Source organism: Perissodus microlepis, chromosome 14 (assembly GCF_051167445.1).
Source record: "Perissodus microlepis isolate ML-2025 ecotype Zambia chromosome 14, ASM5116744v1, whole genome shotgun sequence".
NCBI classification, from domain to species: domain Eukaryota; kingdom Metazoa; phylum Chordata; class Actinopteri; order Cichliformes; family Cichlidae; genus Perissodus; species Perissodus microlepis.
In genome coordinates this window covers 16,067,036-16,088,726 of record NC_140474.1, presented here as the reverse complement: position 1 = coordinate 16,088,726, position 21,691 = coordinate 16,067,036, and the positions used below count along the sequence as shown (strand labels likewise).

At 44.3% G+C, this 21,691-nt stretch overlaps 1 protein-coding gene across 2 annotated transcripts in view; it reads right to left on the bottom strand.

Moving 5' to 3' along the window:
• Positions 1-21,691, bottom strand: part of cux1a (cut-like homeobox 1a) — a 57,917-nt gene that overhangs the window by 30,161 nt on the left and 6,065 nt on the right. For both annotated transcript variants that reach the window (XM_084949909.1, XM_084949910.1), the window contains exons 2-4: positions 10,065-10,175; positions 5,765-5,812; positions 1,703-1,781 (exon numbers count right to left, since the gene is read on the bottom strand). In XM_084949909.1, the coding sequence (XP_084806035.1) occupies positions 1,703-1,781; positions 5,765-5,812; positions 10,065-10,175 (238 nt within the window). The remainder of the gene's footprint in view (positions 1-1,702; positions 1,782-5,764; positions 5,813-10,064; positions 10,176-21,691) is intronic.

Below are 21,691 nucleotides of genomic sequence, written 5' to 3'. Positions count from 1 at the left end.
ATGGGGGAAAAAACATAATGCGTCAACTGTTGGCGCAGCGGGAGAACCGGATAAGTAGAGGCACACAGTAACATAGATGAGACAAATTAACAGGAGAGATTACTGGGCTATGATCAGTTAAAGTGTTTCGCTATGATGCCGCTTGAAAGCAAGGAAGAAGAAAAACATGGGAGCAGACAGATGGACAAAGCGGAGCTGTAAAAACAGGCAATGAGAAAAGGTAAATACGAGATTAAAGAAACAGAGACAGAAGGAAGAAAGGCAACTTTCTGGAGGCATTTTACCAACATCTCTGAACACACAGCAGGGTTAACTGTCAGTGTGATGAAGAGAGGCCTGTCAGTCAGGCCAATCACATCTGATTGGTGCTCATGGGTGGCAGACTGGTGACAGGCAGCCAAGAGACGCAGGCGACGCTCATCAGCATGCCAGCTAAAAGAGCAGTTTATGTGTGTGTGTTTGTGTGTGCGTGTTTATGAGTGTGTGTGTGTGTTGTACAGATAAGAGGAACTGACAGCTTACAGCTGGGGGTAAGGGCTGTGTGTGTGCGCGCGCGTTTGTGTGTGTGTCTCATGTCTGACGCAGTTAGATATCTTAACTATGCTAATGAGAGATCAGCAGAGAACGATTGGGGAATTTCATGCTGATTTTGTGCTGTCAAGGTGACACGCCATGCAGGGCTTGGCTCTGACACACACACGCACGCACACACCTCTTCACATAAACACATGCGTTTGCTTCCAAAGTCTCACAAAAAAAATACACACAAGTACAAACACTCACTAACATAACTGTACGCCCTGAATTTGGACTCCTATCTGCCTCTGTGCCCTTGAAAAATCAACTTTCTCTCCCTCTTATCAAACCTGTGTCCTTCACTTGGACCCCCCCGCTTCAAATCAACTGTACAGCCTGTTAAAAGCAGTTTGACTGGTGGGCCACTGGTGCTGAACGCTCTCGCCAGACACCTTTAATCTAAACCAGAGCACACTGGGCTGACTAACCAGGCCTTCAGCTGATAGAAGACAGAACAAAACACACTGTTTCCTCTTTCAAGACTGCTGCATTAGTCAGGCCGGTCTGTGTCTGTGTGCGTGTATGCATCAGGCATTACATCATTGTCTCGCTGCAAGTTAAGAATAGCCCCGTCAGAGCTGGCGCTGACTTATTGGGAGCAGTACAATCCAAAGATATTACTGTAGGTCTATCCATGTGGGAATATGATGACCTCCTTACGCTATAGATGAACTCAACTCTTTCATTCCTGCATACGCGGCCCCTTCAGGGCTCCCGAGCAGCTGAAAGTCTCCTACCAGCAGCACTGTGGCTGTGTGTTCTGCAGCTCTCGGTGCTGCGCGGCCCTCCCTCAGCCTCAGTGCTGCTGGATGCGACCGCTCGTGTATGTGCACACTTTGCCGCGGCCAATTGTGGGCACGCTTGTCATCCGTATCAGGACGCACCTTCTGTTAAGACCCTATAAAGGCTATACCAATGGGGATGAGGTCTCCTGGGGACATATTAAGGCGTCGCACACGCCTGGATGAACAGTGAAGCAGCACCAGAGGGACAGTGTCACACGTTTTCTGCATTTTTCCCTGTTGCTGCTGTCTGCACGGATGAGGGAAGGTCTCCCTGATTGCAATTCCGGACTAGGGAGGAGTCTACACAAACACACTTGTATCATCACTAAGAGCAGTCTTACCTGGGACATCGATTATTTTTTTGTACACGTTCAAGAAGGCGGCCTCTGCTTCTTTACTCCTCTTACTCAAGGCATCGATCTGCAAGGAGGAAAAATAAAACGTAATTGTTAAACATCAGTTACCATACACTCCAAAAGCAGGCACATTAATTTAACGGTGAGAGCCGTCTACATATCTGTCTATCCTCACTATGCCTTGGTATGTTGCATGAGATCGGGGCCGTCATGACAGCGGCCACGTTGGTGTTTCCTTCCCGTGAAGTCAGTTCAGCTGTTCAGCTGATGACGGATGCGTTTCGTTTGCTGTGTACGTGTGTGCGTCTATCCGTCTGTCCTCGAGTGAGTGTGCCTAAGTCCTTCAGTGTGTGTGTGTGTGTGTGTGTGTGTGTGTGTGTGTGTGTGTGTGTGTGTGTGTGTGTGCTGGCGAGCCTGTGTGCAAATGTGTGTGTTTGTTTCCCCTCCAGCACACTGACATCATTAAACAGCTGGCTCAGTCTTTCCAGCCACAGCAGGGGCAGATTATTCAGTCAGCTCTTAGCAGCAATACAGTGTGGATCCATTACTGATGCAGCCATTAACACAAGAGGGCACGGCATGCATTCCATCACCGATATTATTGAAATGGACAGCATTAGATTGGATCTATAAGAGATTAATTCTAAAATCATACTGGAGAGGGGAACTTTTACGCTGTTGTCAACGCTGAAACATGAGGCAACGAGCTCTGCCATAGTCTCTGTGTCACACTTCAATATGAGAAGCAGACAGAGTAGGCGAAATGCATCTGAAATCAAGTCTAAATTGAGGGAAACAGATGCCAAATAAAGACATTCAGATGGTGCTACTGTACTGGGCAGAGCTACAGCTGACTACTCTGGCTCACGCACTCAGACTAAACAGCCTGTGTTTCTCTTCCAACTCCTCCAGCACATTCACTGAGAGAAAAGGAATAAAGACAAAAGCCTATATAAGTCCAAATATAAAGTCTTCACATTCCCAGCCAAGCCAGTAGTGTAGTTGATGGGTGGTTTAGGGGTTCTTGCCACTGTAAACAGAGCGGGCTACATGTAATACTGCTTGGGCTCCTATGGGAACCTAATAAATCTCTTCACATGGCTTTGATTCATCTCTAGTTTTTTAGCCGCAAAACATCTGGCCCTGAGTAGGCTGGTGCCAGCACCCCCACCCCCCACCCCTCCCTCTTTTTTTCATTTCTCTGTGTCTCTCTCACAAATTCTCTCTCTTGTCACTTCCATGTTCTCTGACTCAGTCTTTTCTTTTCCTCAATTAGTTTTTTCCACTGTTAGCCTTTCTCACATGTTTCTCTGTCACACTTGAGTCTCTCTTGCATGCTCCTGCTCCTGCAATCTCCCTCCTCCCTCTCTCTCCAATACTAATATCTCTCGTTCTCACATCATGCTGCATCGTGTACTTTACCCTTCTTCGTGTGCTGTGTGACACTGAGCGATCAGAATCCTCAAATGCATGGCCGCTAATGGGAGATTACAGATACAGAGCACTAATACCTTTCTCACACACACCAACATCAAACCTGTCGAAATGTCCGTGCACACGCCTGTGTGTGTGTTTGTATATATAAGGGAATGTGATCCGAGACTTAAAGTCACACCACACAATCTCATCATAAAAAAGAAACATACAAAAACCATCACACACACACACACACAGAGAGAGAAAAAAAAATTATCTGCCAATGGCACCGAAGGAAGCCAGCTGCGTGACTGTACAATGACTGGGCCAAGGTCAGTGGTACACTAGCTTTATATAGCCCAACATGGGAGGCAGGAAATAGACATTTAATGTAGGACACACCCTACAGTTAGAGGCAGGTTAACTGCAGGACCAGAGCCATTAGAAGACCACCCAGGATTTGCAAATACAACCCTGCTGTTCCAAACTGCAGCTCTTTCAACCAATCCCAATGACATCTGCTATTACATGCTCCCCTGCCCCCATCCCACACACACACACACCAAGCAAAACAAATGAAGTGACACAAATGATACCTCACCAGTATCAGTAGGTTACTGATGAGAAGTGCTTGCAATTGCAAAAAGGTATCCCTGACAAGTCCACGCACACAAACACATACGTACATACGTCAGCACCTTGTGCCACCATCACTCAGCACCACCTTGCTCCCCTATCTAACCCGTAGTGTGTGAAGGGCATCGGGCTGACCTGTGTGTGTGTATACATATATATCTGTGTGTGTGTGTGTGTGTGTGTGTGTGTGTGTGTGTGTGTGTGTGTGTGTGTGTGTGTGTGTGTTTATGTGTGTGTGTGTGTGGCCCCAGTGGAGTCTGATAAGGGGAGGCTATGGGAAGCAGAGACTGAAGCCTTGGATAATGGAAAAGCTTATCTGATCGATGGACCAACAAGGAACACTGAGTATGCAACATACACACACAAACACACACACATAACCCGTTTACCAAACTGAGGCCTTGTGGAAACACTACTGTTATTGGTAATAATTATGACCCGAGGGCATCCACCTTTCAATGACAAAGATTAAACAGAGTATCAAGACCTCCAAGTTCCTGGGCTAAAACTTTTTATTGTTCTGTCTGAGTTCTACATTCACTTAGTAAAGATTCACCCTCCTGGGTAAAATGCTTAAGGATGAGTTACTGTGGGATTTCGACAAGACCTTCTGGCTTCTGGTGCTGTCTTGTCCTTGATCAAAGCATTGAGGGGTAAGCAAACAAAGATGGGCTAAAATTACACATTCTCAGAGCAACTCATGTCGTGGCATGCAAGCGTGCAGAATAGGCGACTGATTGATGGGCTGCTCTAAGACTGGCGCGGGTGTACAGTATTATCTCAATAATCATAAGATAATGTCCTTCTCAGTTCCGCGACCACCCACTACGCGTCTCAGCGTGTTCTGGTGTGCACGCCGTCGAGGTGTGTCAACATGAGGATTGTGGAAACAGCTGACAAAGCCCCAATTATACCGCTGCTGTTTCTATTCTCTAAATAGACTGTGGATCATCAGCAGAACATGGAAGAACCACTATAAATTACAGCATTTTTACATAACCACTGGCTGTGGTTGTTGCTCTAACACAAGAATATGGAAACTAACCCAGTGTTAAACTGTAGCACTCTATGGCCAGTAGCAAAGCAGCCCTGTCACTATCTATTGAGATGATTTTCTTTCTCTGTGTGTGAGAGTGTGTGTGTGTGTTAGAGAAAAGATTCTGCTGAATGTCCACCCACTCCAACCCCAAATAACGCCCCAGTCTAAACCAGCCACTTCCACTCCTACCCACTGACTTTCACATATGGGAGCGAACTGGAAATGCATGGCTGCCAGTGAGGAGGAGCCACGATGGAAATGGGCCAAAATGATGGAGGAGGAGGATAGAGGGTAAGGGTGGGGGGGAAACAGCAGGGGTATGATATAGCACACACAAAAGTCACCTTTGATTGGTCAAGGTACACAAAAACCTTGGGCAAACTTAAAGTAAACATGCATGTGCCACAATGAGCAAAAATGGCTCATGATTCACCAAATCAACTGAAGAAAAAAAAAGAAAAAACAACAACAAATATCCCCCCACAGAATCATGCAGACAAAGTCTGAGGAAATAGCACTCGGTGAGTTGTGACTGGCTAGAGCTAGGGTTTTGTGGTGCCTTTTTTTGTCTCCTTTTTTTTTTTGCAGGATGCAATTTAAACACACCCTCGGGCAACAGGACTTCATGAATAGGACAGAAAATCAAGAGAAGAGCAGAGCAGAGCAAAGAAAAGAGGGAGAGGAAAGAAGGGGAAATGAGATAGTGGCAAGAAAGAGAACAGGAGATGGCGAGGTGACGAGGGGAAAGAGAGAAGTGAGAGAGAAGAGATGATGATTGAAGACAAAAGTTAAAAAAAGAAAAAGAAAAAAAAGAGAAAAGGGCACTGCGAGAGGAAGCAAGTTAGCAGTTAATGAATGTCAAACAGGCTTCATAAAATGCATTATTCGATTACTTTGCTTGGAGCATGTTATGGATATCGCTGTGTCAATAATAATTTCCAAAATAATCCACTCACCTCTCCTTGGAAGCTCTTAAGCAAAGGGGCAACCTGTTTCCGTAAATCCTAAAAAAAAATAAAGAGGAGATTAGTGAGTATCAAAAACAGAACAATCAACTGAATATTTTAATCCTTAAATAGCACTAAATAACACAGGGACAAGTGGCAGAGATGCACAAGTTGTATAATGACTATGTAGCAATCAAATAAGCTGCTCAAGCAGTGACCGTTCCTGCTGCTGTCAATGAAAAACAAAAGAAAAAAAAAAACAAAACACTGCGGTGCGTGAGTGATGAACATGATGTTAGGGAGGACGCCAGGTTTGTACCCGGAGGTGTTCCGGCGGACAGCGTTTCTCACAAGAACAGGTGCAGCACCACCTGGGCCACCCAGGGGCAGCGCTAGCGCACGTGAGAGTGAATGAGCCGAGGAGAAGGCCTACCGTTAATGCAAATCACCAAATTTTATTTTATATTTTTACTATAACGGAAACGCTCCTTATCCTCCGAGTCCCATTGCATGACTTTCCAGTACAAGTCAGCAGTTTCAGATTAGATACCCGGTCGAGTACGTATCAGGGGAACATGCAAATCACCGTGCTGTTAGCTGAGCCTACATCCTGACAAACTGAACTGGAGCGTATGGTAAAAAGCGCGGCAGAATAGGACATTCTGTACAGGAACACTTGATTCGCACAGTTTGTGAATGCACGCGCACTCTCAAAACTGCCTAATGAAGATGTGAAGTAGGGCAACGACAGATGTGTGCTCGGGAGACTCGGCGCCTTTTAGAAACCCTCTGCCTTTAAAAGCCTAGCTGAGGCTGCAGGGGAACGTGCATCCCAAACTGACCTGGGACCAGTGTCTGGGGCCAGGCCTAATCCCAGGTTGGTCCAGACAGGCCGCTTGTCTGGGGCTGAGGACAGGTCGTGACCTTGGTGACCCCGCTTCATTGTTACCTCATCAGGGGTCGTTGCGGCTGTTTGTCTGGGCCAATTCAATATCCCCCCGCTGAGGGGTAATGACCTGCACCCTGCCCCCCCCTCAAAAAACCCTCCTTCCCTCTTTTTTCTCCCTCTAACACAGAGAAGGAGATGAAGAGCGTGGAGGAAAAAAAAGAGACCCACCCACACAAAACACCAGATAAGTGTCAGCTTCTTCGTTTGCATTCTGATAATATTCTAATTTCACATTTCACTTTCCTTTTAGTTTTTCGATGACCTGCACTACAGCGTATTTGGATTCATGAAAATACAAAATATAAACAAAAGTTAACTTGTTTGGAATTAGCTTGTATGCCCCTGTTTTGCTGCAAGGCAATGAAAATGCAACATTTAAGGCACTTCAGTATCTCACACTTGGTGTTATCATCAACTCAGCGCTGATTCACAGAACCTCTTATAAAAATACAGTGACCAAAAAAAAGTAGTCCAGCAATAATTGCTACCTTTGTTGAAATTATAATCTTCAGCTTTTTTTGAAGGAGTCTGCGCGATGAGTCAACTCGAGGCGACCATAAATTTTTTTTAAATTGTTTTTTTAAGAAAACCAATCATATGAAGTCGCTCTATTAATCTCATTAGCTTTTTGAGTTTTTAGGTTTTAGTAGCTGTAAGCTTTCATAAATGCTGCAGCAACCTCAATGATTACTTACAATTATTATACTTTTGCATTTTTCTTCTTTCGTTTTTGTGTTTTTGTTTATTTTCAGACAGTTTCCAGATGCGGACTGATTGTTTGGGGGAGAAAAAAAAGTTTCGTTCTTTTCAGTGTTACTTTTAGTCTTTAATTACTTTAGTCTGGAGTGCTTTAGTCACATTTTTCAGAGGTTCAGAATAGAAATACGAACATAAACAAGATTTTCTAAAGGCTGTTCATTCACACATGTAGACATCTCAAGTCTCGATAAACACATGGCAGGTAATAAAAGCAAATCAGACCAAAGTGACAAAACCTAAAACTGAAGATTTCAGTATTTTTTTTACTCTATTTTAGTTCGATTTTCAAAAGTTTAGCTTTTGTTTGTTTTGAGCTTAACTAAAATGCTTCATTTACACCTACTTTTAGCTTTTAGTTAACTATAATAACCTAGTGTAGACTCAAACAAAAACAAACACACGCAAATACCACACGGCACCAAGCGACTCCTTCTGCTGAACACCGGAGTTTAAACCCCTCTGGTCCACTCTGCGGTGCTCCACCCCCTGCCCCCTCCACTTCCAAAGATTTATGACCATATAACAACAATGCACACAGACACCATGGTCAGTGTGTGTGTGTGTGTGTGTGTGTGTGTGTGTGTGTGTGTGTGTGTGTGTGTGTGTGTGTGTGTGTAGTGAGGGGAGTGGAGGGGCCCAGGCAGCAAGAGATGGATGGCTGGTGTGTAAGCTGCCGGCAGACAGCAGACAGGCCAGCCCGAGGAATCCTCCAGGGAGTATGGAACTCCCATTCGCTGTCTGTCTGGCCTGCAGCTAAACACTAACATGTGTGTGTGTGTGCACGCGCACACCACACCACACACACACAGTTGTTTTACTACCACTGCCTCTGGCTAGCAATCTTTGGGACATTTTACAACCATTCCCACCCTTGCCTTTATAACAGTGTAGTAGAGAAGTCTTGACTAACTAAAAGGAAATTAAGAAGTGGATGAATAATTTAGGTGACTTAGGAAGCGCAGCGAGATGTAGTCTCTAAAAAAAAAAAAAATTCAACAGCATGTCAGTCCTAATGAATTATAAAAACTTTGTTTTCACGCTGCATTTCTTTGCACTACTTTCAAAATGCTACAAAAGCCTGCGTGTGTGTGTGCGCGCGCATGTGTGCGTTATTATGCAGACCATGAGTGCAGTTCACACCGAGTACAGCTCAGCAGACTAGACACAGTCAACGTGGGCCGGTCTCCTGGTTGTTGAATAATGGATCAGAGACGGACTCCCGCTCAGCCTAATGCAGTCTGATCTGATGTGACTGTGATCTCCGTTGACTGGTGCGGACCACAGAGAGCTGACAGCCCGCTTTATAAGCTGGTCAACCACACACATGCACATGCAGCCACGCAAGCGATGGAAAAAAAACGCGGCTCCTCAAATGCACACAAGACGATCGGGGCATTTTTAATCAAGCGCGGGCCATCACACGTTATGAACCAGCCTGTTTGGTAGGCAGCCTTGATGCTTCTGTATTTCCAAACGCCCGGAGTTTTAGTGCTGATTCCTATTGAGGCTGTTACAGCCCTGTAATGAATCCTGTCGCTCGTCTGGCCTGGCTCAGATTCCTCCTCCACATACCAGGGAGATGCCAGGGGCCACACAGACGCCAGAGGAGCCTTCCTAAATCACAGCCTTGTTACACTGATGAATGTGTGTGTCCTGTTCTGTGATCTAGGCTATCTGCCTCTGTGTGTTTGTGCCTCTGCCTTCTCTGCATGTTCTCTTTGTGCATGGCTCCCGCTGCCTCTGCATGTGTGTTTCTCTCCCTTTGTGTCTGTCTTGCCTCCCTGTGTGTGTTGTTAGCTGTGCGGTTATACTTGGAAATGAGATTAGAGATGAATGTGTAGGGTGAAGTGAAATTAGCATCCTTTGTATGCAGGTACAGTTTCCTCCCGTGTATACTCCTCTACAGCGGGTGGGCTACATGCTGAAGTCAATAGTCACAATCCCCATCCTGTGGTAACTATAATAGGCCTACTGTCAACTCCGCGGAGAGTTGACAATTTTCTATCCACTGTCTACTCCGTTCATACATAATTCATGCTGCCATCAATAATTCACCATGGTGACATTACCAATAATAACACAACAATACTTTGTTTTTGCTGTGAGGTTTGAAATACGTTGCCTTGGTTACAGAGATGAAACAAATATTCCCTGGAGGAGTGATGGGAACACAGGAACAGGACAGAATTCCCTCCTGATCCCACTTAGTAGTGCTGTCTCTCTCTCCCTCTCTCTCTCTCTCTCCCGTCTGCTCTGCTCTGTCACTCTCTCCTTGCCTCCCTCTCTCGCACGCACACACACTCACCGACCACACTTTCTGCTCGCATAAAAAACTAGGTCAGATAATACAAACTCCTGAGGGGTTTTCTGTTTTGTCTCTTTAGGATTTCAGGGAAACTAATGGAGAGACTATTTTTGGGAGCCAAGCCCGCATCTCTGTTCCGTCTACTCCTCTCAGTAAATAATCACGGCTACATTTATGAAGAGGAGAGCAGACACCGAGAAACGCCGAGGCCAAGCGTGATTGTCAAAAGAATTGCGGGGCGCACTGTACGCGTGGCTGTGTGTTGGTGCTCGCCTGTGAATATCCGATTTTCTCACCTCTGGAGTGTTCTTCTTGAACTCGCGGCTCAGGTCGATGAGTTTCTTCCTGGACTGTTCGCTCTCGTCCTGTCTGTTGGCAAGCTGCGTGGCGGTGACGTCTAGTTCTTTCTGCAAGACAAACAGAAAGGTTGTTGTTTTTGTTAGTTGCATTCAACATTTTATTACACTTATCATTACTGTAACGGTCATTATAATCGTAATCATTGTTATCAATTACGATTAAAAGACGGGAGCTGTTTTATGACTACCCTGCAAACTGTTGGACCTATTTGCTTTGCTGATATTATTCAGTATACTGCAGTAGGCCGAAAACACGACCACAGAGTAGAGGTTTCTAAAAACTAAAACTTTGATTGTGCTTCAGCTTGTGGCCTTCATTGGGGTCTACACAAAACATATTACAGCCATTTTTAAAAATTTGAGGCATAAAGTTAAAACAAAAAAAACAAACACACATATATATGATTGGTTGCTTTGTATTTTAAATTATTATTTTCGACCTATAATATGTCTGTGACCACTCTGGCACAGGCCTATCAAATCATAAAGTTCCACTGGTTTTGCTGGAGCATTAACCTGTTCAGAAAGCAGAACCACAACACAAAGGCCCGCCAAGGAAAAACCTGACGGCCTTTCACCCTGGCAGTCAATCAGTTACCGCTCTAACCACTACTAGTAAATGCCCAGGCATTTCAAACCAATTATTGACTACCAGGTGACTCCTCCCTTCTCACCACATAACAACAAAAACACAATTATCAACAGCAGCAGTTGTCAAGGCTGAACGGAGGTCCCACCTTCGTCCACATCCATTTTGCACTGTTATTAATAGCTATTTATGGGACTTGTCCCAGCTGATGGGCCGTGTGCTGACATTAACAAGCCGTTCAGGCCTTGTAAAGATTGTATCTCCGCTGAGTGTGTGAGAGTGCTGCTGGATTATGTTTCGGCTGGATTCTTGCTCTCCGTCATGCTCGCTCCCTCATTTTTCCATACTCTCTACAGATCATCTACTCACTCATTCAACCAGCAGTTCCTTCTCTTCAGTTTAAATCTCTCTTCTGCCTTTGCCCCGCCTCCCCTTCTCTCTCTCCCCCCCCTCCCCATTCACCTCCTGTGAGGCCGCCCACCCTTGAGAGTGATTAAACGCTGCTGAAGGGCCGTTATGCTAACTAACGCACTAATCATTTAATACACACATTACCACAGGGGCCCTTGTGGCTCAGTCTGCTGACAAGGTCCCAAAACACACTCACGCACACATGCCCACCTCCCCACTTTGCCCATACACCCCACCCCCAAAAACACACAAGAAATTTCAACCCTCTGAAGAAACAGTGTGATCAAGAACTAATTAGGAGATTTTTTTCCCCCTCCATCAGCATTACGTTTAATTCCCTGACCAGCCGTGATCTCGTTTTATCCACAAACCATGAAAAAGTATAACAAATGGATTCGGTCGACTGTCCCCTGCAATGGATTTTATGCAGGAGAAACAGGATGTTTGGGGAGAGAGAAAAAAAAAACAAAAAACTGCTCACTTGCTTACATGCCATCTTGTTCTCGCTGCCCATGAAGCAGTTGATGTAGCAGCCTGTCTGCCCATGGCCATGGAGCAGCTGCACTATCTGTTAGTGAACTCGAGCGTGCGCAGAGGCTTGTGCATCGCTTGATGAAAGGAGGAACCTGATAAATTTTAATCATGTTAAATTAATTGTCAAAAACTGAATGTTCTAGTTCACGAACAGTGGTGTAATTATTGCATTGGTAAAGATTAGCTACAGGAACAAGAATACAGGGCCCAGTATGTTCAAGATACAAGGATCAGATTGATATGACGATGATATGATGCATGAAGCCTTGCTTTTCTGATCAGCGTGGACTATAATCACTCGCTGGAATTTTATTTTAAAGCCTGATGTGAATTCAGCTGGAATTGGCAGCAACGAGGGTAAATTTCAGTGTATCCCCGAAGTGTGGTTGCTGTTAATCTTCCCAGCTGTGTGATTAGGTAGCATGGAATACATTTGGAAAATATAAATACTCCCTCTGCAATGATGTGATGCGAATTCTGCAAATGTGAAATAGTATGGATGGCCGACAGAGCGTAGGTAACGTCTGAATAAGCCCATTACAACTGCTTTCATTTCTCCACTCTTATTTCAACTGTGGGTTTACAGAGATCATAACTTTCACACTGCATGGCTCCTTTGTTATACACTGCTGTTCATTTGTAGCCTTTCACAGTCACTGTAAACGCAGGACTTATAGTATTGCTTACTCAGATGAAGAAAAATCCTGCAACAACATTGTCTTTTTATTGACAGGAGCTCTCAGGATGCATTCCGATATGCACATTAGTCCACGAATTTTATGCAAAACGGTGTTGAAGGAATTCAACAAAGTAGGTCAATCAATTCATTTAAGCTGATCAATAAGATCCGTTTTTGTGCTCATAAAAGTGAAATATCCACAATCCTCCACTAGGGCTCTGCTTTAAGAGGTCATGTGCCAATCTCCAATGCCCTTGATTCTGTCCAATCCCTTTCCAATACCCTGCATATATCCCAATGTGTTACCAAATCCTCGCTCCAAAAAAAGAAAAATTCTCACTGCTAAGCTAAATAAACACATCACACATGAAAGAGGATTGATTCAGTGCCAAGTGGGCAAGTAATTATGGGCATGGTCTTAGTTTGGGGGGGGAGAGGGGGGGGGGGGGGGGCATAAAAAAGGACCCTCACACTCAGTCAGGTTTTGACTATGCAGCAAACCCCTCTGCCCACATCAGCAGACACAGGCAGACTTTACACTCATCTTGCTGATAGAGCGTAACATCGGAAAGTGCACAATCCCCGCTGCCTGCTCGTTATTCACACACACACACACACACACACACACACACACACACACACACACACACACAAGTGACCATTAGAAAACCATTAACATTTCTATATTAAGCTCAATTTTACTGCACGTGAAGTTGTCATGTTTAAGCACGTTTAGTGAAACACTGAACAAACAGTTCTGTGTTTTCTCGGCTGGATGCTGTTTTTGTATGAAGTGGAAAATAAAAAAAAATTATACTGAACACTGGTGAGGTCTTTGATTCCCTCATCCTCCTTAAAATATATATTAAAAAAATGCTTCCAATGTCCGCTTCTTTCTTTCATTTTTGTTTCTAAATCAAATTCAAAATTGTTACGTTTTTCACATTGGATGGTGTGGACTACAGGGGTCAAACTGTCATGCCACATTTCCATAGGGCAAATATATTCATAGCTGTAAAATGCTGCCGCTCTCTTCGCCATATCTCCAAGTTTCCTGGGAAGTTAGCTTGTTGACCAAGGGTTAAAAGAGGCGGACACTTTCTCCACAATATGAATGTTAATGTATAAACTCTAACCATCCGAGCTGCCTGAATTATTTGCAGTTAGGACTGTCAGTGCTTAACCAGTCCACCTACGTGATACTTGCTAGCATGTACTCTGGAGTTTATGTTACCGTCCTGACTAAAGATAGCAGATAGCTAGATTAATAGATGGCTAAATAGAACCACGAAGACCCTTTATTTTCATAATGAAAAGCATGGTGACATGTGTCACTATCTATCCGAGTCACGACAGCGATCACAAACAGCAACAGCGTGTGCAGACTGGCAGAAAGGAGTGGGCAGTGCCTTGGCAAGTTTCAGAGCTGAACAAAGAAGTCAGAAAGGACAAACATGGCAGAAAAAAAAATCCTAAATAAAAGAAATCTAAAAAGTCTTATCCTTGCAGTTACTTATGCTGCATATTTTTAACTAAATTTCCTCTTTTCTATTTATTATCACAGGGTTTCTTTCCTTTTCACTAAAAACTAAATTTTAAAAAATGATTCACTACATGTTATTTTAATGACTTTGTTAAAGTTTATTAGGCTCAAAACTTTGGAGGTTGATTACTGTTTTAAAAAATGTTTTTTCAAATAAAAAAAAGGCTTCTCTACATTGGTTTAAGCCATCTGGCATTCAACTGGGATTTTCCTTCTATCTTGTTTGACATCAGTGACAGACATAATACGTACACACAAACCTTACAAATTAGTCTGACAAGGAGACAAAACCCTAAAAGTGAAGATAGAAAACCTGGTAAATGAACACAATCTACATTTTGCATTACAAGACTCAAGAAGAAAATGCATTTCCTTTAGATAATGTAAATACTTCAGTGAACAGCCTGCAGACAACCATCAAGCATGAAAAACTGCTGGGTTTGGGGCCTTCAGGCTCAGCCTCTGAGGTCAACACTCTCTGGCTCTCCTTGGCTCGACTTTGAAAGATTTTACTTTTCATTTAAGAGGGGAAAAAAACTACTTAATATATTCTATAACTGCTCATTACAACACCAGCGCTATTTTTGAATCTGCACTGTCTAGTTTTTAGTCGAGGAAGGAACATGGTCTGTGCAGGGGAGCATTAAGTGGGCTGTAATGTCTGTGTGATTGCTGTAACAGCCCTGCTTGGCTTGGCTGGACTGGCCCACAGCAGCAGTCCCTGTCCTGGTTCATTTGGTCGTCTGGTCAGCTGTAAAGACGATTGGAACAGATTGCCAACACTCCCTAGAGAGACTTCAACACCGACTTGGCCAAGAAGCCTCTTGCACACTGCTCCACACGCGTGTGCTCTCACATGAATGCACAGACAGGCCGCTGCAGTAACTTGGGGAGCCCAGTCTTTCCACATTCTTTTGAACTCCCGTTTCAAAAGAGGAAGTCTGCTAACATGTTCGCCCGGCGGAATTTGGCACGGGTAGCCACGTTCGCAGCAAGGAGGAAGAGGCTGCGCTCGACATGAAATGAGCGTCTCTCCATCCTACCGCTGCGGTAATATTAGTAATCACTGATAAGAGTCACGGGTAAACAAATCCCATTACCAATGGCCATCAGACCCAAGGTGTATGTATGTGTGTTCATCACTCCTAATGAAATTCCTTCCACTCGTCTGCAGGCAGAGAGAGGCCTTCTATCTGACTAATTCACTCTAATTACTCTAATGAGCCACAGGTGATGATACAGTGAGACTGATTAATTAAATGGGAGGCCCCAATCAGGCATGTCTTATTATGCCAATCATATTGACTACAGCCTAAATGAGATAACAGGAGACAGACGCACTTTAATTGAGGTATCAAAACTTTGTGGAATTTCTTTTGCCCTCACGCTCCGACGATGACGAGACAGATAGGCTGGTGGAATGACAACAAAGTTATTGTTATGTACACAGTGTGAAGTCGATCTGCAGCTGCCGTCTGTGCTGCCAGGAGCGTACGGTGACCAGGAGTGCACGCCGAGGAGAGAACAGAGCACAAGGATTTGCTTCAGCTCCTTCTCTGTAGAATAATTGGGACTGTAACTGCTAGAAACACTTTGTTTACACCCCGTCTGCAGTCACACATGCCAAGTAGACTGCCACTACTCCTTTAGTCCAAACACCATGTAGGTTAACTGCGCCGCATTCGGTGCATGTTTTACACATTAATCTAACGGAGTACCACCCTTGAATTCGTGCCAGGCGTAGAAAGGGACAGACAAAAATACATCCGCTTCTTCTCAGTAATATTAACACCATATTAGTCAGACTACAGAGGAGGGTACTGTTAAAAAAAACAAAAACATATTAGCTTTCTTGTGTTCATTACAACGTGAGAAGCCTTTTCCTGCCTCTGTGCTTGGCAACATGACACAGATGTTTAAGAGATGAAGTTTTCTGTCTTGCCAGTGCAGTCGCTAATCTTTCCTTTTATCTCCGACATGTCTGAGGCTGTTATGTGGTTATGATAGTAAACAGTAAAGGCGTCTGGAAAGATGTCTTATCTGAAATCTACGAGGCCTACCTTTCAAACTCCCAGCATAGCTTTCCACCCCCTATGCGGCTGACTGTTTTGTATGCCAAACCCACTGTGTGTGGGGGTGGAGTCGCGGGGTGGCAGCTCAGTCAGGAGCGACGGCCACGCTCGCTACAACGACACGGTACATGATCACAGATCACAGGCACGCCCCCTCAAAACACAGCACAACAGCAGCACAGATAAGAGACTTACAATCCTGGCTGCCTGTCTGCCTTTCTACCTTTGACATAGCGGGGTGCACAACTTTAAATGTGCCAGCAGATACTGTGTTCACAAAACCACACAGTTTGAAGACGCAAGTTGTATCTACCTGAATCTCTGTTTTTTTTTTTTTGTTGTTGTTTTTTTGGGGGGGAGGGGGGGGGTTGCTTTTCCTCTCACCCATTGGAGTGAAAGCCACAAAGTTTTCCTCACTACAAGAGTTTTACTGACAACTGAGGAGCACTTTTTTTTTTTTTGGTGTGTGCTTTTGTGAAACGGTGTGCACGTCTCTTGTGTTTACGAGCAGAGCGGCTGGGGGCGGGGGTCAGCCTAACACTCTCCATAGTCTAACAAGACGCTTGTGGTCCCTGAGCGTTTTGCTCCTTTTTTTGAACACAGATCCATATCTACCAACAGCACAGAAGCTGTCAAGACTCACCTCAGCGATGCTGACGCAAGCATGGATCAAAAACAGCCTTTTTACACCGCAGCTTCGTTTGTATTGATCCATGTTTCTCTGCTGAGAGACTGGTTGTTGTTTTATCTCCCCAACATCCAAGCCTTAACTCTCCTGAAGCTTACTGAGAGCTAGTCATTATTTTGCCTGACCTATCATCTGACAAGGGGATTCAGAAGCCCGGCCTGAGCCTAAATACAAATATAATGAGACTAAGATGGTTTCTGGCATGGAAGAAGTGCAGCTCACTTGGTCTCATTTTGCAGAGTTCGAATTTAGCTGGAGGCCTGTGTCACAAAGGGTGAGTGGTGTGGAGTGTGCAATGGGAGGAGAGGGGTATGGCGATATGCTAGGGTGTAATGCATTGGTGAAAGGGCAAGATTTTTCATCCCTGCGTTTACAGGGTGGAACGGCTAGGATATTGAGATCTGAGATAGGATCAGAGGGTAGTGAGCTGTTTCAGCTACGATAAAGGCCACGCATTACAAACACAGCGCTGATAGAGAGAGAGCGAGAGAACCAGAGAGACATAGAAAGAGAGAGAGGGTGAGAGTATCGCACCTCTCATCCCTGAATTAATGCCTCCACTCTGCCAGGAAGCCATTCTGTGCCAGTGAGAGGAGATTGGGGAGGGAATGAGTGCACAGATACGGACTAAAAAATGGAAACTGCGATCATGGAGAGGGGCGATAGGGATTAATCAAGTCTGGAAGAAGAGTGTGGCTCTTCAGGCCCGGTAGCACACACACACGAACCCGGGGCCCGACAATTTTAGAGTGCCGCCATTACTTTAAATGACTTCAAATGTAGGTACGAGCAACAATTGGCGGATAATCGCGTTTTTTCCTGGCTCTGACCTGGCCATTTGGGAGGGGTGAGTACACACCCAAGCACGGCCGGTGGCACAGGTTGCGCCTAAATTGTTTCATAAAGTTAAGGCAAACAGCCTGTGCTACTTGAATTAAAAACAAGTCTGTTCATTTCCCTGATATTTTTGGCAATTTGATAAATAAAAATGTATTTTAAGCTTGGAAAGATTAAACCCCCACTTAAAATATTTTTATCACAGTCCCAGTGAATTTCTTTTGATGGAAGGCCCAAACCTCTTCAGTGGAAGCCAGAATGTTTTATATGCAAGGTTAAAAAAAAAAAAAAACCCTGATAATGACATAAAAAAAAAAAAAAAAAAAAAAAAAAAAAAAATCACAGGTGCAAGATAGCAGTGTAACGGTGCAAACGTCCACACCTTTTTAGCTTTCAAAGTCTGTGAGCTCTGACAATGGAGCAGTGTTCAAAGTTCCTCTAATTCAGTTAAGATTTGATCTGTTCTCAATTCGTTAGCCTATTTGATTTGCTGTAATTCACTTTGACTTCCATATAAGGACGAGGAGCAGCTTCACGCTGTTGGCACAGTTACAAGACAGTGAAGAAAAAAAAAAGAGAGAGAGAGAGAGAGAAAGAAGAAAAAAAAAAAGGTGTGCATCACTCTCATGTGCCTCTGGTACATTAAATCCCTGCTCTGCGTGATGCCCTTTTTCCACATTTTAATTTAGCCTCGTCTATCTGTTGTATCCAGTAATTTTCTAGACGCCTGATGACACATCAGCATGAGCTGTGCCACAGCCTATAAACGCAGCATGTTGATTTCTTCGCATAAATTAAAAGCATACATCAAAATGCCTCATTAGTTTAGACATATCTGTATGTCGAGACTCTTTAATGTGTCCAGTCTGTGCTGTCACTACTTTCTAGTGTGGCCTTGCGTCCTGACTGAGTTTGACACCCATGGTCTATACAATCAACGTCAACAGAACATGTCCCGGGGCTTAGTCTTACTCAGCCTTTATGAGTAAGAGTTTGCTCTGTTCTGCTTGCATGACTTTTGAGAGGAAAAGGCAGAGGAACACAGTGCGAAAGAGAGAATGAGCATAGCTAATCCTTACAGTAATGACAGAATAATTAGCTTGCGTTAGGCTAAGTAATGGGTTGTAATTATATCATTTATTCTGTGTTGAGAGAATGTGATATAAAGCCTGCACAATGAAGGAAGAGGAATTGAGCTCAGTGGGAAGTAGGATGGAGCATGTGTAAGAGCGCAGGCTCTTTCTATTGATTGATCCAAACATCAAACGAACCACTAGAGTAATGGGGGGAGTGAAGGACAGCTAAAAGCTATTTGGAGCCTTCACTGCATAAAAGACTTGACCTGTTCCACACAGCCTACATATCAAAACCATCAAACAGCAATCAATAGACCAAAGCGGTCAACTCAACAAACCGTCACCCTACTAAAACATCAAACCCCCGGCCCAAGCGTCAGATGATAGGCTACACTCAGCTTATCCATTACCATCAGATAAAGAGGAGATAAAACACAGAGCCTAATCCTTTCATGTGTCGTGACAGCCACAGCAGCCTCCGAGGCATTCCTTCAGTCTGGCTCTCAAATAGTTTTATGGCGGAAGGCAGCCATTCAGTCAGCCAGCCAGGGCTGTTCTGGTCTGTTTGTCTTATTTCACAGTTTACACGCTGTTTTATAGGTAGTTATTATGGTCGCCATGGTGATGCCATACGTTTTTATGGTCTTTTGGTCTGAGGGCAGAGAGTGTAATAAACGAAAAAACACACACACACGCGAAAACAAAGACTCACAAAACACACTCCTGCTGTGGAAAGGTCTCCCGTCCCTCCCTTCCTCCCTCACTCACTCACTCTTTATCAGTCGCACCAAATGCCTATCTCTCCTACTTTCTGCTTCATGTGAAACATGGATAGGCTAGCGTAGATTTGTCCTCACTCATTCCACATCTGGAGCTGATCAGAGGGCCTCCTGGAAGTTGAGGCCTCTGGGCCTATTAATAACCATACCACTGAACTCAGGGTCAGACAGCAGTCAGCGGATGAGCCTGTGTCTACTAAACACAGTCCCTTCCCCCTTCCTCAAGAGGCAACTCTCACTTTTATTCCCCCCCCCGTTTTTAAAAGCTCAGCAATGTACAGCCAATTTTATGCCTTTTAACTGGGGCACACACAGACTCCTCCAACTTGAGCAGGAGCTCACAAATTATACGCAAAGAGCTAAACAACGCCTAACGTTTCAAACCTCTCACCTCGGTAATTTAGCTTTAAAACTAAAACAGATACGCGGCAGGAAAACCGCCTGCGTAAACTGTGACACTGTTTTCTCTCCTCTTCTCTTTTTCACCCCCATTTTCACACAAGTTCAAGTTCAAGGAGGCTAGACAGATGGTGAAGTCATCATCTGTTAGCTCTAAAGGTTAGGCCAGTCAGACAGCCCAGGTCATACTGGGGTCTTCAGGGTCAGAGTTCATCCAAACCCTGACTCTAGTCAGACAGCTGCTCGGGTCAAAGGTCAGAAAGAGGTTAACGTACCGTCTGAAGACGCTCAATGAATTTAGCAGATACAGGACGTTCTTCGTATACAATTTCCCAAAGCCATGGACCGGCCTTTAACTAGGGTTTAAGTAGCAAGGACCCACTGCATCCACTGATGTCCACTATAAATAAAGTTTTCACTTCATTAACATGACTCAAATTAGAAAGATTTCTTTTGTGGTTCACCTCAACAGCACACAAATTCTCCTGACTTGAACAAAAGTTTTGCCAACCTAAGAAAGAACTAAAAGTAAACCAGTGAACACTGTACCAAATGCAGAAAACCATTTGTTAAGCACAACCCACCCCCATGCAACACACACACACACACACGCACCTGTGAATACAGGGTAGTTGAATCATCATAATCGGTGGTAGTTTTCTGCTGAGCCCAGCCAGCAGTCTGTGTTATTTTTAGAGGGCTGACACAGAAGCAGACCGTCCATTTACTCCGTGAGCTGGCAGCAGGACTGTCGCAGCTCTGGTTGCTTTTAAACTACCAAAATGGGAATGAGCTCAACACAAACACGGCAAAGGTGTGGACACTTACTGAAATTAAGTTAGCTCATATTCAGAGCCATTACTTAAACATTAGGGGCCTTATAACATAAAACTGTGCATGGAAAAAACAAGAGAGCCTAAATCCACACACAGCTACTGAGGGACAGGCAATCAATAAAACTCTTTACCTAATCTAACATCTATAACCAGCTCCTTATTAAAACATGCCATTTCTAGCCCTCATATTCTGGGAGAATAAAGGCTAGAAAGTGTACAGAAAAGAAAAACAATAAATTTCTACACCTATTCTTAGACTGATGCAATGAGTCCAGCAACAAAACCCCTGATGGACTGGATAAGAAAGTGAAAAAGGAGACTGTAACGGAAAGTAAATTGGAGTGAGAGCCGAGTCTAAAGGGTGAAGGCTTTTCCCACCCGACTCCACTGATGTATTGAGCCTTAGGGCCGGCTAAGGATCTAGCAACTGAAGCCATGATTGACATTGAAAATTACACAGAGTGAGCTATTAGCAGATAGCTGCCCATATCATAATTCAATCCCTTCACCATCAAAGTGCACCAATATCATAATTCAATACTGAGAACCATTAGCCCGCAGCATACCAATATCATAATTCAATCTAGAGGCCATCAGCCCTTGCCAATATCATAATTCAATACTTGGACCATTAGGACACACCAATAGGCCTATTAGAATTCAATACCTATGGTCAATGATCTAACAGGACACTGATACTGGTGTCATGGGTTGACATGGGATAAGGTCTGCATAAGGCTCCTCAGACCCTATTTAGCCAAGACGCCTTGATAACAGTGAGATAAACAGCACTAAAATTAGGTAGGACAAGTGGTTCACCAATAGCTTGGATACAGCAGTCAAGCGAAGGCCACAGAGTAACAGGGTTTTGGCCTTAATCCAAAAGAAAGAAGAAAAAGAAAATCACCAGGGCCGTGACAGGTTTTTAGGTTTTTAAGTGGGGATTTATTTACTCAAGATGAAAGTAGGTTTTTATTTATTAAAACACCAAAAAAATAAGAGGAAAATGCAGTCTGCTCTAGATTAAGGCAACACAGACTCTTTGCATTAAATATACGTACACCAGCCGTGCTTCTGTGTGGAGTCACCCCCCCCCCCAAAAGGCCCACTTTGAGGCAGGA